We start from the raw sequence: 12,357 nt of genomic DNA on the forward strand, positions 1-12,357 counted from the left end.
GCACTGTTTTATAATTACAAAAATAAGAGAATAATTTTAAAAGGATAATTTAGACAGGACTCTTTTCCTTGGCAATTTAGGCAACTGCCTATGGCATGAACCCCCCCTAAACTAAGTCCCCATAATTTTGGTATTATAACACAATGCTATGCTTGTATAGTAATGTAAAGTAAAAACATATCGTATACCCATTTTTCTTCTTTTTGGGAAAGTGTCAATGTCTAGTTATAATAAATAAACAAAGAAGAAATCCATATACTGTTTTTCTCTCTCTCTATTTCACTTAAAAATCATTCATGTAATCGTCTATCAAAAGTAAGAAGGTCCTTACATTGTTTAAACTATAAACTTTTGACTTCAAGATATAAATAAGCTAATTTCAGTTTTGTAATGTAAAGTGCTGAAAGTGTATTTACTTTTTTTTCTTCGTAGAGGCAACAATTGGCTTCTGGCCACTTGACTGTTCTCCGGATTATTTGTCAAAGGCTGATCAAATTGTACCTAAAAAAATGACAATATATATAAGTATAGTAGTGAGTATCCCAAGCCTGACAGCAAACTCATTAACAAAACAGATTCGTAGAACGTATGACAGTCAGGTTGATATACTTTATTCACCCAGAAATGCATGCAAAGCAGAAGAAAGGAAAACAATAAGAACTTAGTCGACATCTGTGAACAGTACTCTATGCACAGCGAAGAGAAAGAACACAGTCTAACCTCTAATTAAGAAGTTGATATTTTTGCAACACAAACAAAAAACCAGCAGCAAGAAACATAATGAATCAAGCTTACATAGAGCAGAAAAAGGGAGACTTAATCTAAAATTTTTGAACGAAGAAACTGATACTTCCAGCAAACTCAAATCGTAATTAACAAAGAATGACACAACGATTTATAAAAAGGAATACCTGAAAGCTAGATAGACTTGGATCAATGATAACAGACGTGGCTCTCTCATACCTGCAGATTTCATAAAAAGTACAATACAGTTATTAGCCAAAGTTGTATACAAAATTTGCAGTAAATTCAAGTGCTGCTTTCAAACTAATTCCACCAACACTACAAATAACTAACAAGAGAGAAAGGATAAGCCAAATACTCATTCCAACCAATGTCACTTGTATGCTCAATAACATACCACATTGTTAAAATAGCTAACAACGTTTGAAGCAAATATGTGACACAAAAAAGAAATTCCCAAAATGGAATGCAGCAGCTTATGTATCAAATATATATATATATATATATATGTCACCAAAGATAGAAATTCATAGGAGGCACGACAACCACAAATCATATTTCTTAGTCCAAATACCATACATGTCCCAAGGAGGTTAACATAACAAAGGAAGGCATAAAGCAAACATTGTTCATAGTATAAACATAATACAAACTTTGCGTATTCACATTAAACCAAACTAAGACTACTAAATAACTTTCTAGGCTGTCTACACTTAGGCACATCATTAGTTAACTTCCTACACTGTCAACCACAACCACCACTACTGCAATCCACCCCCAATAAAGTCAATCCAGGCCCTTCTTCTATCAGCCGTCATGGCAAAAAAAGCGGCTCTACTCTTGGCATGATGAAGTTCTTGCACGACCTTGCAATACGTGACATGATCGACATCGGTGTGCTGGTTCAGAAGAGTTATAGCTGCTGTAACTGACTCACTGGCAGCCCCCACAGCAGAGTCTCCTGTGTCGATGGACTTTTTCCCCCGACGGGTCCTCATGTCAGTAAAACCCCATATTGCCTCAGTCATGGCTTCAAGGGAGTGCCCTTTCTTCCTTTTTCCACTTGAATGAGATGCTTCAGCTGGCCGTTTTTCAGCTTGCCTTCGGCTTTGGGCTTCACTCGGTGTGGGCAGCTCCTCCACGTCATCGAAACCGTCGGTGCTGACATTGACATGTACCCCCTCAGATAGAAAGGCTGCATCAAGTTCTCTCTCTTCATCACTATTGGGAGCTGGTTGGGCAGATGACATTTGCAGGAAACCCGTGGCTGTGTTTGAATTGAAAAGAGTGCCCAACAGCTCATAGTGTCTCATCCCCTTTTTCCTGAAGTCCTTGAATTTATGATTGACCTATTACCAACCATATATATTGGGTTAGATGTTTTATATTTGTAAAACCCAATACAAAGTCGATGGCTAATTTATAATAACTGTATAACAGCACTCTTTTATTCCAAATTGATGATAGCCAAAAAGGTTTTTTAGTAAATTGTAGACATTGAGTAGAAAATAATATAAGTCAAATATATAAGTCAAAATTTATAAGTCACATTAAACCCCATTACACCCACAGTAAACCCCATATATAAGTCAGATTTTATTCCATTCCTAAAAGTATCATCATGGGAAAATGCTACAAAACAACTATGTAAAGCCACTATTATTAATACACTCATAAGCCAATAAACCTAATATGTTTGATATTTTTGATATTGAAGTCAGATTTAAGGACTTACCGCAAATGCAGCAGCCCAAGCTTCGTCACTGGCCGTCACTGTATTTGAAATGGGGTCCCATCCCATTCCGGTACGTGCGATGAGCTGGGAGAAAGTGCGGTGTCTCTGTTTCAGCCGTTGATATTTTTGGGTAAGTTGTGCCTTAGTGTAACTCTTAGACGCACGCTTGTTAAACTCATTGACAACTGCTGTCCAAGTTCCAGTCTTGAACTGGCCTTGGGGCATATTCCCTTTAGCATCCTCTTCTAACAAGATGTCAATAAAATATCTCTCGACTGCTTCAGGCCACTTCTTATCGTCGGAATCATCCATCTAAATACATGTTCGTATACTTACATAGACTCGTAAAACGGTCTTCTATGATATGGAATTAAATTCTTTAACTTACTACTAGACTTAAGCAGCAGGCATATAAGAGAAAATTCACCCCATATAAAGGAAAAATACAAAGATACACATTCATACACATAAGTTTTAGGTCAACTTGTAGTGGCATTGTATATTTATGAAGGCATAATAGCATATTATTATTATAGTTGACTATATGTGTAACCAGAACAGAGTAGCTATTGTAGCTTCAAGGTAAAATATATTGTCTCTTCAAGAGACAAGATCTAAAAAACCTGATTTTTCTTCAAATAAATTTCAAATAACAGTATTTAGTGAAATAATTTTCATTATTAAAGAAAGAAAAAAAAAGTGTTAATGCAAACATAAATAAAAAGAAAACTTTTTAACTTGAGAAACAAAAACTGTCTTGGTTATAACTTGTAAATATTATCTAGTCCAAGAGCTGAGCTTAGCTATAACGATTATATGTGTAACCACACTCATAGTTGTAGGCCACAATGTCATTACACGGAAAAATGGGGTAATATACTGACTCTCTCCCTGTTGGACAAGTTCCAAATATTCATATTCCAAAGGGAGAGAGGTCATGAATTTAATTAATTAATTAATTAATTATAATTAAAATCTTAACATTTTTGAAGAATTAAATTTTCACTAAACGATGTGAAAGGATGTGGCTGCCTTGGCAGCTTAACGTACTTCATGTTCTTCCAAGGCTCACCCATCTCATCAATCCCAGCTTCAGTGCTCATTCATCCAGTGTTGATGAGATGGGCTGGCCCCTTTGGGCTACTTTGTTGTAAATATCTTCTTCCTTTTTCCTTGATTATTTTTTATTTTATTTTATTAATTTCTTTTATTCAGGAAAAAAGTACATTGATTTCTAAGGTTTTCAAGATTATAAATTCTTATAACTTGGATATATGATATATCAACAATAAATTCATTATTGACCTGGCTATTTGTGGTTTTATTTACACACGTACATTACATGTGCAATTGTGCAAAAAAGAAAAAGAAAAGAAATGCCAAAATAAATCATTTTCATAATATACAGATAAAAAACAGTAAATTAGAATGAAACTGTGTTTCCTAGCCTTCCACCTAAGACTCCACAAGTAGAGATAAATGTGCTATCTACTTTTGGCTTTTTTCTCCTCTCCTTGTCCCTTTGTCTTAATATGAGAAGATCATACCAATTGTATGGTCACAGGGTTTGAGAAGAGAACAAAACGTGGTGTTGGAAGGATCTTTCACAGTTTTCTTCCAATTCTCACACTCCTCCCACTAGGAAACAAAACTTAGGCTATTTGTTTGTCTTTGTTAAATATCTTTATCTTGACCTTATAAAACTCTTTCACAAACATCTCAGAATATAATTTCAACTCCAAAAAAATCTGTTTCGTATATAGTTTTGTTGTACATTTGCTCAAAATCTGTATCCAATAAATCTTGATTCTTATTAATGTAAGTATACTACTGCCCTATAGGTTATATGATAAGCAAGATGCTTGTTTAATGATTCGAAACTCTATTTCGATTTAAATTTATATATTAAGGTTACTTCACTAATTTCTGTAAAGTTTTAGAAGATCAGATTCCTGTTTTTAATTCTAACATGATACTATTCATTAGTTTGGACTTGGGAGTGACACACATCTATGCCAAGGGCACACTCATTTATTTAGCCCATGGTCAGATTGAGTTTTTGATTATTTGCCCATACAGTCGCTGAGTTATCCTTATAATTCTCTATGACATTATTGTTTCATTCTTTGAGTGCAGCCTTTGTAACTATCATTTTTATGGACACAGTATTAAGTTAATGTAGGGGAATCATTTTAAGCAATGTGGTTGCTAAACTAACCCTATGTAAAAATGTAGTGCAAGATGCTTGAAAAATAAAAGTGGTGAGTGATCTGAAATTGTGATGGGTCATGTGACTGTTGTCTGAAGTACATCATTCACCCATTGAATTAGTGAAAGCATGCCCCCAAAAACCCAATACACTAAAAGATCCCATCTAACATATAACAGAGCATGAACCTAATATCCATACAAACTCAGAAACAAAAATCCAACACAACAACTCTAAACCCAGACCCAAAAACAACCCATTGATCCTGTAACAAACCTGTCAACAAACATCTTCTCAGCCAAGTCAGAATTAGTGAAGGCATGCCCCCAAAAACCCAATACACGACAAAATCCCATCTAACAGAAGGTGCATATCATGAACCCAATATCCATACAAACTCAGAAACAAAAATCCAACACAAGAACTGAAGAACCCATAACAAATAGATAAACCCAGACCCCAAAACAACCCATTTATCCTCTAAGAAACCTTTCAACAAACATCAAAACTACATGCATTCAATAGTCAGCAACATATAATTAAACAAAAGTCACCAAGAAAAAATGAAAACCCAAATCTAAAACAGACTGCGTATCAACGGTCTTAGCAGGAGGGTTTGGGTGCTTAGAAGATTAAAACAGAACTTATAATCATGATTACAAAGACGTACCAGTAAGGGAGCACGGTCAGAAGAGGAAGCAGAGGACGAAGCAGAGGACGAAGCAGGGGCTCTGTAATGAACTCGAGAGGTGGATGAGGAAGGGAGTGAGGCGTCCATCTGAACAATATATGAGATTAAAACAATCCCTAACATGAATTAATGTGAAATGATGTGCTGGGATGTGAAAGAAAGCTGAAACAATTAATTAACAAAATTAAAAACCTTACCTGACCGACCCCTTCAGACTATGTGAGTTGCCTTTTCCTTAGCAACAGAGCGTCCTTAGCAAAATAGGGGTTTCTTCGAAAATTGGGAGTTTGACGCGTTGATGAAGCTATGTTAGGAGTAAAGGCGCCAGATCCGTGAGGGCTGAGATGGAATTTTGATGGGTCAGAGCAGTAATGGAGGTGGGTGAGAGGAGTAATGGAGTTCGGAGAGAGTAGAGAGGAGAGGAGAGATGAGATGAATATTTGGGCGTGAAGACTGATGATGGCGTGAAGACTGAAGAGATGAGGGTAGAGATGACAGGAGAACGTGTTTTTTTGATCAGTGGGGTCCGGCTGCAGTGGAAATTGAATTTCAATTTATTTACCGTTGTGCCATGGAAACGCAATTTCATTGTTCAAAATGTGGCCCAAGCATGTTTGAAAAAAATATGTTTCAAACAACTATTTTTGAGCAACTATTTTCAAACAACCCTATTTTAAACACTATCACCAAACATATTGTTCTTTTTTTTGAACACTAGTGTTCAGTGTTTAAACACTGAACACTATGTTTTGAGTTGGCAAACCAAACGGGCTCTATACGTGTTTACGTTAAAAGGTAAAATTGATGAATTTTTTTTCTAAATAACAATAAATATTAAAAAATTTAGTTAATTGTCACGTTTTAAAACAATATTGAAAACTAACATCTCGAGTGTCTAAAACTCGAGTTTCAAGATAAAAATCGAGTTTTTAAATCTCGATTTGTAAGTGGATTAGTTTAAAGTGGAAAAAAATTAAGCTGAAAATCGAGTTTTAAAGACTCGATTTTCATAAATTGATTAAAAACGCCGCTATATATCTATAAAACGTCATTATAGGGTTTAAAAACGCCACTATAGGACTCCATAAATCTGTACTTATGAAAAAAAAATTTCCAGGAAAACGTCACTATAGGGTTTTAAAACGTCACTGAAAGGTTTAAAAACGCCACTATAAGTGAAATTTTTTTCGCATAAAACTCGAGTCTTAAAGACTCGAGATCCATGTGGCTTTTTTGTAATATGGATCTCGAGTTTCTAAAACTCGAGATGCTAGTTTCCTTTATTGTTTCAAATGTTGCCTAACTAACTATATACAATTATTTTGCATTGCTGTTTTGCACATTACCTCTAAAATTGATCCCTTTAATTTTTTTTTTTCAGATTTCATTTTAATTTTTTAACTTTACTCATTTATTTCAGTTCTCTAAATTTTAGATTTATTTAATTAAAATTTTTTCATTAACTTTTGTTAAAAATTTTTTAAAAAACAATTTGGAAAATATTTTTCAATTATTAATTGAATTTTTTTAATTTAAAAATTTTGAAGAAAAATTTATAAAATTGAAAAATTAACCACAACATATAACAAAAGTTGATAAAAAAAAACATATAATAAAAGTTAATGGAAAAACCTTAATTGAATAAACTTAAAAGTTAGAGGATTAAAATGAACAAAAACAAAGTTAGAGAACTGAAATAAAATCTGAAAAAACTTAGAGGGTCAGTTTTGTATTTTACCCTATTTATAAAGTAAAAAATGTGTTTGGTATCATATTTCAAATAACACATTTTAGTGTGTGAAAAAACATAATTATGTGTTTTGTTTTTAAAAAGATAACAAGCACAGTACAATTTAATATTTTTTGAGGAGAAAAAAGTCAGTTACGTGTTGTCTAATCAAGTGGGCCCCATAGTTTTCAAAATATTTACGAAAGTGTCATTGAGAAACATTATTTAAAAACTAAAAATTGGTAACATGAGTTTTCTAAATTTAGTGTTTAAACACCTTAAAATGAGTAAAGTAACTCAAACACTCCATTAAAAAACATTCTTACCAAACGCATTGTTTTTTTTTTTGGGCTCACAGTTTTTGGTGTTTAAATACTAAAAACTGTTGTTCAAACACCCTAACCAAACTGTCCACAAACATGTCATAGTTTAAGGAATATTTTAAATTTTTTTGGATAATATTAAGGGTTGCATGTGCAAGGCACGTGCTGCCCCTTGAGTGAAAAAAAATTAAGATATAATTTTTTTTTAAGTAGTTTCAAACCATGTATTTAAATTTAAAATAGTCATTTAACATATGGCTATCTATTTAGTATGATAATTTTTTAGAAGAATGTATTTGGTATCAAATTATACCATGTCAACGGTATCAAAATCTAATAAGTGTGAGACATGTCAACAAAAAATATCTAATTTACTAACAATTGAAAGTCGTGTTAATGGGTAGTTATTTTTGTACACATGTCTCTCATTTATTGGATTTTGATTCGAATGACGTGATATCATTTTATATGAAATACTTTTTCATTTTGTAGAACCTATTTACTGAAGACAGGATATATCTACTCACAAAAAAATTCTAATAAGAATAATAATAAATGTCATTGTAGGGTCACAATTCAGGGCCCAGGCCCAACAGGTATGGGATTCTGGCCCAAGGAGCCCGAAACAATGAATTTATAGAGAGGGTTACAAAACTAGGCCTTAACGAAGTGTATTCTAGCTAAAATTGGGCCATGCAACAATTGAAAGTAAGAAAATACCCTTCACGTCCGTTAGAGATTCAGTCCAAGGAGACGTAAAGGATGTATACCGGTCCCTGCTCATAGGCTATGGTTCTTGCACTGTTCTTCTGTTCTAAGTTCCTTTTTTATCTGTTCCCTTCTTCATGGGGGCTCCCCTTTCTTATATAGCCTTCTTAAAGTTATCGGAACTTTACACATGTTGATCATCTAGACCTTCACTTGAGTGCCTGTCCCATCAGACATCCCCCCCATCTTTCTGTGAGTTGTGGTAGCCAAGGCAACACTGTTCACAAGTCCTCTCCACATTAATGCGGCCAAAAAAGTAGCTGCCATGCATTTAATGTGGCAGCTGCAGCCTCTCCTTGGACACCTAATGCTTCCCTCCTTCATATGGGCCCAGGGAACTCATCCTTGTCACTAATGCTCGTTTGGGGTGGTCCTTCTAGAACGCAGAGTGCATGCTTGAGCCATATTTGTTACGTCCGAGGAGGCATTTCTCCTCGGACCGTCTTCTAAACGTCTTTAGGCCCACAAGAATTGGGTCGGGTGCCCTTTTGGTACCCATGCCTTCTCCTCAGACGTCGTCGAATTTCCCATACGGGGTCCAAGGCCCATTGTATGATCTTGGGCCTTCGCTCCTACAATAGCCCCTCAAAATTTCAGTTTTTCCCTCTTATCCGAGGAGAAAAGGTGGGATTTTGATACTTATGGAATAACTTATTATAATTTCTTGAATCACGCATGTGGAAGTATAGCCTCATGTGCCTCATTACTGCTACTGGCGTTTCGTAGCCCACAAGGCACTATTAATTGCGCCAGGCGGCTTTGTGTCCCCCGCATCCAACGGTGGGGCACTTAATCAACGGTTGATATTTCCCCAATTGTTTGGGCGGGAGAAATCCCGTTCAGTTTCTCCTTGCTATATAAAGCTTCTGAGGGGAATCACTTCCTCTTTTTAGAAAAAGCACTCAAACGTCTCAGAGCATTCTAGTATTTCCTTTTGCAAGACACTCAAAAGTCCGTAGCCACTTCTGTGAGGATTTCCGGCGAGTTCTTTGAAAGCTCGAGAGGTTTAGGATCTACGCTCCCATAAGTGTTCATTTCCTCGTATTTCTTAACTTTTCATCTCTGTTGCTCTTTTCGGCTTCCTTCCCTTAGTAAACCTTCTTCGCATCATCTAGGGTTAGTAGGATGGGTAAGTTTCAGAAACTGGTAGATTCACCGGCTGGTATGGAAGGTTTCAGGGCCAAATACCGTATCCCGCCGGGAGTAGGTCTGGAATATTGCTCCTCGGACCAGATCTTGACCAAGAGAGAGACGGGGCAGGTCACCATTCCAATGATAGCTTTCATAGAAAGAGGAATGACGATCCCCATGAGGAGGATAACTAGGGATTATTTGCGTGGTCATATGCTGGCCCCCCACCAGTGCACCGCTAACATGTTCCGGATCCTAGGGTGCATAAACGCTCTGAACGAGCAGATGAACCTCGGCCTCTCATGGCACGATGTAGTTCACTTGTACAAGTGCCATTGTCTCAATGGGTTGTATTACCTGAAATCCAGGTCCGACGAGGTGAGACTGATATCCTGCCTTCCCAAGTCCAACAAAGGCTTGAAGGATGACCATTTGATTGTCTCCGGAGCATGGCACGACGGTCTTCGCTGCCCAGTTAGGGCGGGGATACCAGGTGGGGCACTATAGGGTCAGATCCCTCGGTGGGAATCTTAGTTTTGAGCTTTTGTTTCATTTATTTCGCTTTTGGTTTTGACTATTTGCCTTCTCGGACTGACATAACCTTCCCTTTGGGTATTTTGCAGACAAGGAACAAACAACTCCGAGGATAAGTTTGGTCAACGTCCAAGCCCTCAACTATCTTCTGAGGTCCGAGATCTTTATGAGCGAGGACGGGCAACTGCGTGCCACTCACCTTATTTTGGATTACGAGCCCCTTTCTCACGCTTTTGTAGACGTGGGCTAAGCAATAAGGGCTAGGAGTCCCTAATTAGCCCGTATTGATGTCTCTAAACCGGGCTTCCTTGCTCGGAGAGACCTACCACCAGTCCAGCTTCCAGTTCAACGCAATCACCAAGAGGTAGCCGTTCTCGGGGAGGGAATTGACTCTTCGCGTTCATCCCTCGAGGTTGAAATTGACCAATTCTAATTCGCCGAGGAGGGCAAGGTGTCGACAAGGCCTGTGGTCCGAGGTGTCATGCTGGACTTGGGTTCAATTTAGCACTTAGATAAAACCGCGTAGTGGTTAATTTCCCCCTAGCCTGTGGTCCGAGGGGCCACGCAGGACCTGGATTCTGTTTAACACTTAGATAAAACCGTGTAGTGGTTAATTTCCCCCTAGCCCATGGTCCGAGGAGCCACGCAGGACCTGAGTTCTATTTAACACTTAGATAAAACCGCGTAATGGTTAATTTCCCCCTAGCCTGTGGTCCGAGGAGCCATATAGGACTTGGATTCTGTTTAACACTTAGATAAAAACCCCGTAATGGTTAATTTCCCCCTAACCTGTGGTTCGAGGAGCCACGAAGGACCTAGGTTCTGTTTAACACTTAAATAAAAATCGCGTAGTTGTTAATTTCCCCCTAGCCTGTGGTCTAAGGAGCCACGCAGGACCTAGGTTATATTTAACACTTAGATAAAAACCACGTAGTGGTTAATTTCCCCCTAGCCTATGGTCCGAGGAGCCACGAAGGACCTGGGTTCTATTTAACACTTAGATAAAAACCGCGTAGTGGTTAATTTCCCCCTAGCCTATAGCTCGAGGAGCCACGCAGGACCTAGGTTCTGTTTAACACTTAGATAAAAACCGCGTAATGGTTAATTTTCCCCTAGCCTATGGTCCGAGGAGCCATGCAGGACCTCGGTTCTGTTTAACACTTAGATAAAACCGCGTAGTGGTTAATTTCCCCCTAGCCTGTGGTCCGAGGAGCCACGCAGGACCTGGGTTCTGTTTAACACTTAGATAAAAACTGCGTAGTGGTTAATTTCCCCTTAACCTGTGGTCTAAGGAGCCACGCAGGACTTGGGTTCTGTTTAACACTTAGATAAAAATGCACAGTGGGTGGCACCAAGAATACGAACTTTCATTAATAATAGTACCTTTTCAGGTTATTTACATTCCAAGGACGTGGCACTACATATTCATCCAAATCTTCTAAAAAGTAGGCCCCTATGCCGGCCACCGAGGTGATACGATATGGGCCTTCCCAATTTGGTCCGAGCTTTCCCCAGGCGGGATTTCTTGCAGTGCCCAAAACTTTCCTTAATACCAGATCCCCGAGTGCTAGGGGTCTTGACTTAACCTTGGCATCATAACTTTGCTTGAGTTTATGTTGGTAGTAGGCGAGTTGGACCATTGCTCTCTCCCTTCTTTTCTCGATGAGGTCTAAGCTTTTTTCCAGCAGCCCGTTGTTAACATTGGGACAGAATGTGCTGGTCTTTAGTGTCGGGAAATTTGTCTCTAGAGGAATGACGACCTCAACTCCATAGGTCATTGAAAAGAGGGTCTCCCCTGTGGATCTACGTGGCCTGGTGCAGTACGTCCACAGGACATTGGGCAATTCTTCTACCCATTTTCCTTTCGCGTCATCTAACCTCTTCTTCAGCCCATTTACTATGACTTTGTTGACGGCTTCGGCCTACCCATTCCCCTGTGGATAAGACGGTGTGGAGTATCTATTCACAATTCCCAACTCGCTGCAATATCTTTTGAAAGCTTTACTATCAAACTGGAGACCGTTGTCCGAGATTAGGGTGTGAGGGACTCTGAACCTCGTGATGATGCTCTTCCAAATAAATTTTTTAGCATCCATGTCTCTAACGTTTGCCAGCGGCTCAGTTTCGATCAATTTTGTGAAATAATCCGTGTCGACGAGAAGGAACCTTTTGTTCCTCACTACTTTAGGAAATGGTCCTAGGATATCTAGGCCCCACTGCGCGAATAGCCAAGGGCTGGACAGCGGGTTGAGGGTCTTGCCTAGTTGATGTATATTTGGAGCGAACCTCTGGCATTGATCGCACTTCTTCACGTATTCGTGCGCCTCTTTCTGCATGCTCGGCCACTAATAACCTTGCGTTATGGCCCTTTGGGATAAGGATCTACCCCCTGTATGACTCCCACAAATTCCTTCGTGCAATTCCTCTAGGATAAGCTTAATGGCATCTAGGTGTACGCATAGCAAGTACGGTCCTGAAAATGAGCGCTTATAC

The 12,357-nt window shown here is 38.3% G+C and overlaps 1 protein-coding gene across 1 annotated transcript; it reads right to left on the reverse strand.

Annotated features, from left to right (window-relative positions):
• Window positions 1-1,289: 1,289 nt before the first annotated feature.
• LOC115992943 (uncharacterized protein At2g29880-like) lies at window positions 1,290-5,589 on the reverse strand. Its single transcript, XM_031117191.1, has 4 exons — window positions 5,577-5,589; window positions 5,359-5,466; window positions 2,480-2,791; window positions 1,290-2,093 (listed from the first exon to the last, which is right to left on the reverse strand). The coding sequence occupies exons 2-4, from the start codon at window positions 5,464-5,466 to the stop codon at window positions 1,506-1,508; spliced, it is 1,008 nt and encodes a 335-aa protein (XP_030973051.1). The 5' UTR covers window positions 5,577-5,589; the 3' UTR covers window positions 1,290-1,505.
• Between the last annotated feature and the right edge of the window lie 6,768 nt (window positions 5,590-12,357).

The sequence above is a fragment of the Quercus lobata genome, chromosome 5, assembly GCF_001633185.2.
Source record: "Quercus lobata isolate SW786 chromosome 5, ValleyOak3.0 Primary Assembly, whole genome shotgun sequence".
NCBI lineage: Eukaryota > Viridiplantae > Streptophyta > Magnoliopsida > Fagales > Fagaceae > Quercus > Quercus lobata.

Excerpts from the sequence above, each read along its gene's own strand:
- LOC115992943 (XM_031117191.1), bottom strand. The coding sequence starts at position 5,466 with ATGGACGCCTCACTCCCTTCCTCATCCACCTCTCGAGTTCATTACAGA. Across the intron at positions 2,792-5,358 it reads CTGACCGTGCTCCCTTACTG|ATGGATGATTCCGACGATAA; the intron begins GTACGTCTTTGT and ends ACATGTATTTAG. Across the intron at positions 2,094-2,479 it reads CTTGGGCTGCTGCATTTGCG|GTCAATCATAAATTCAAGGA; the intron begins GTAAGTCCTTAA and ends GGTTGGTAATAG.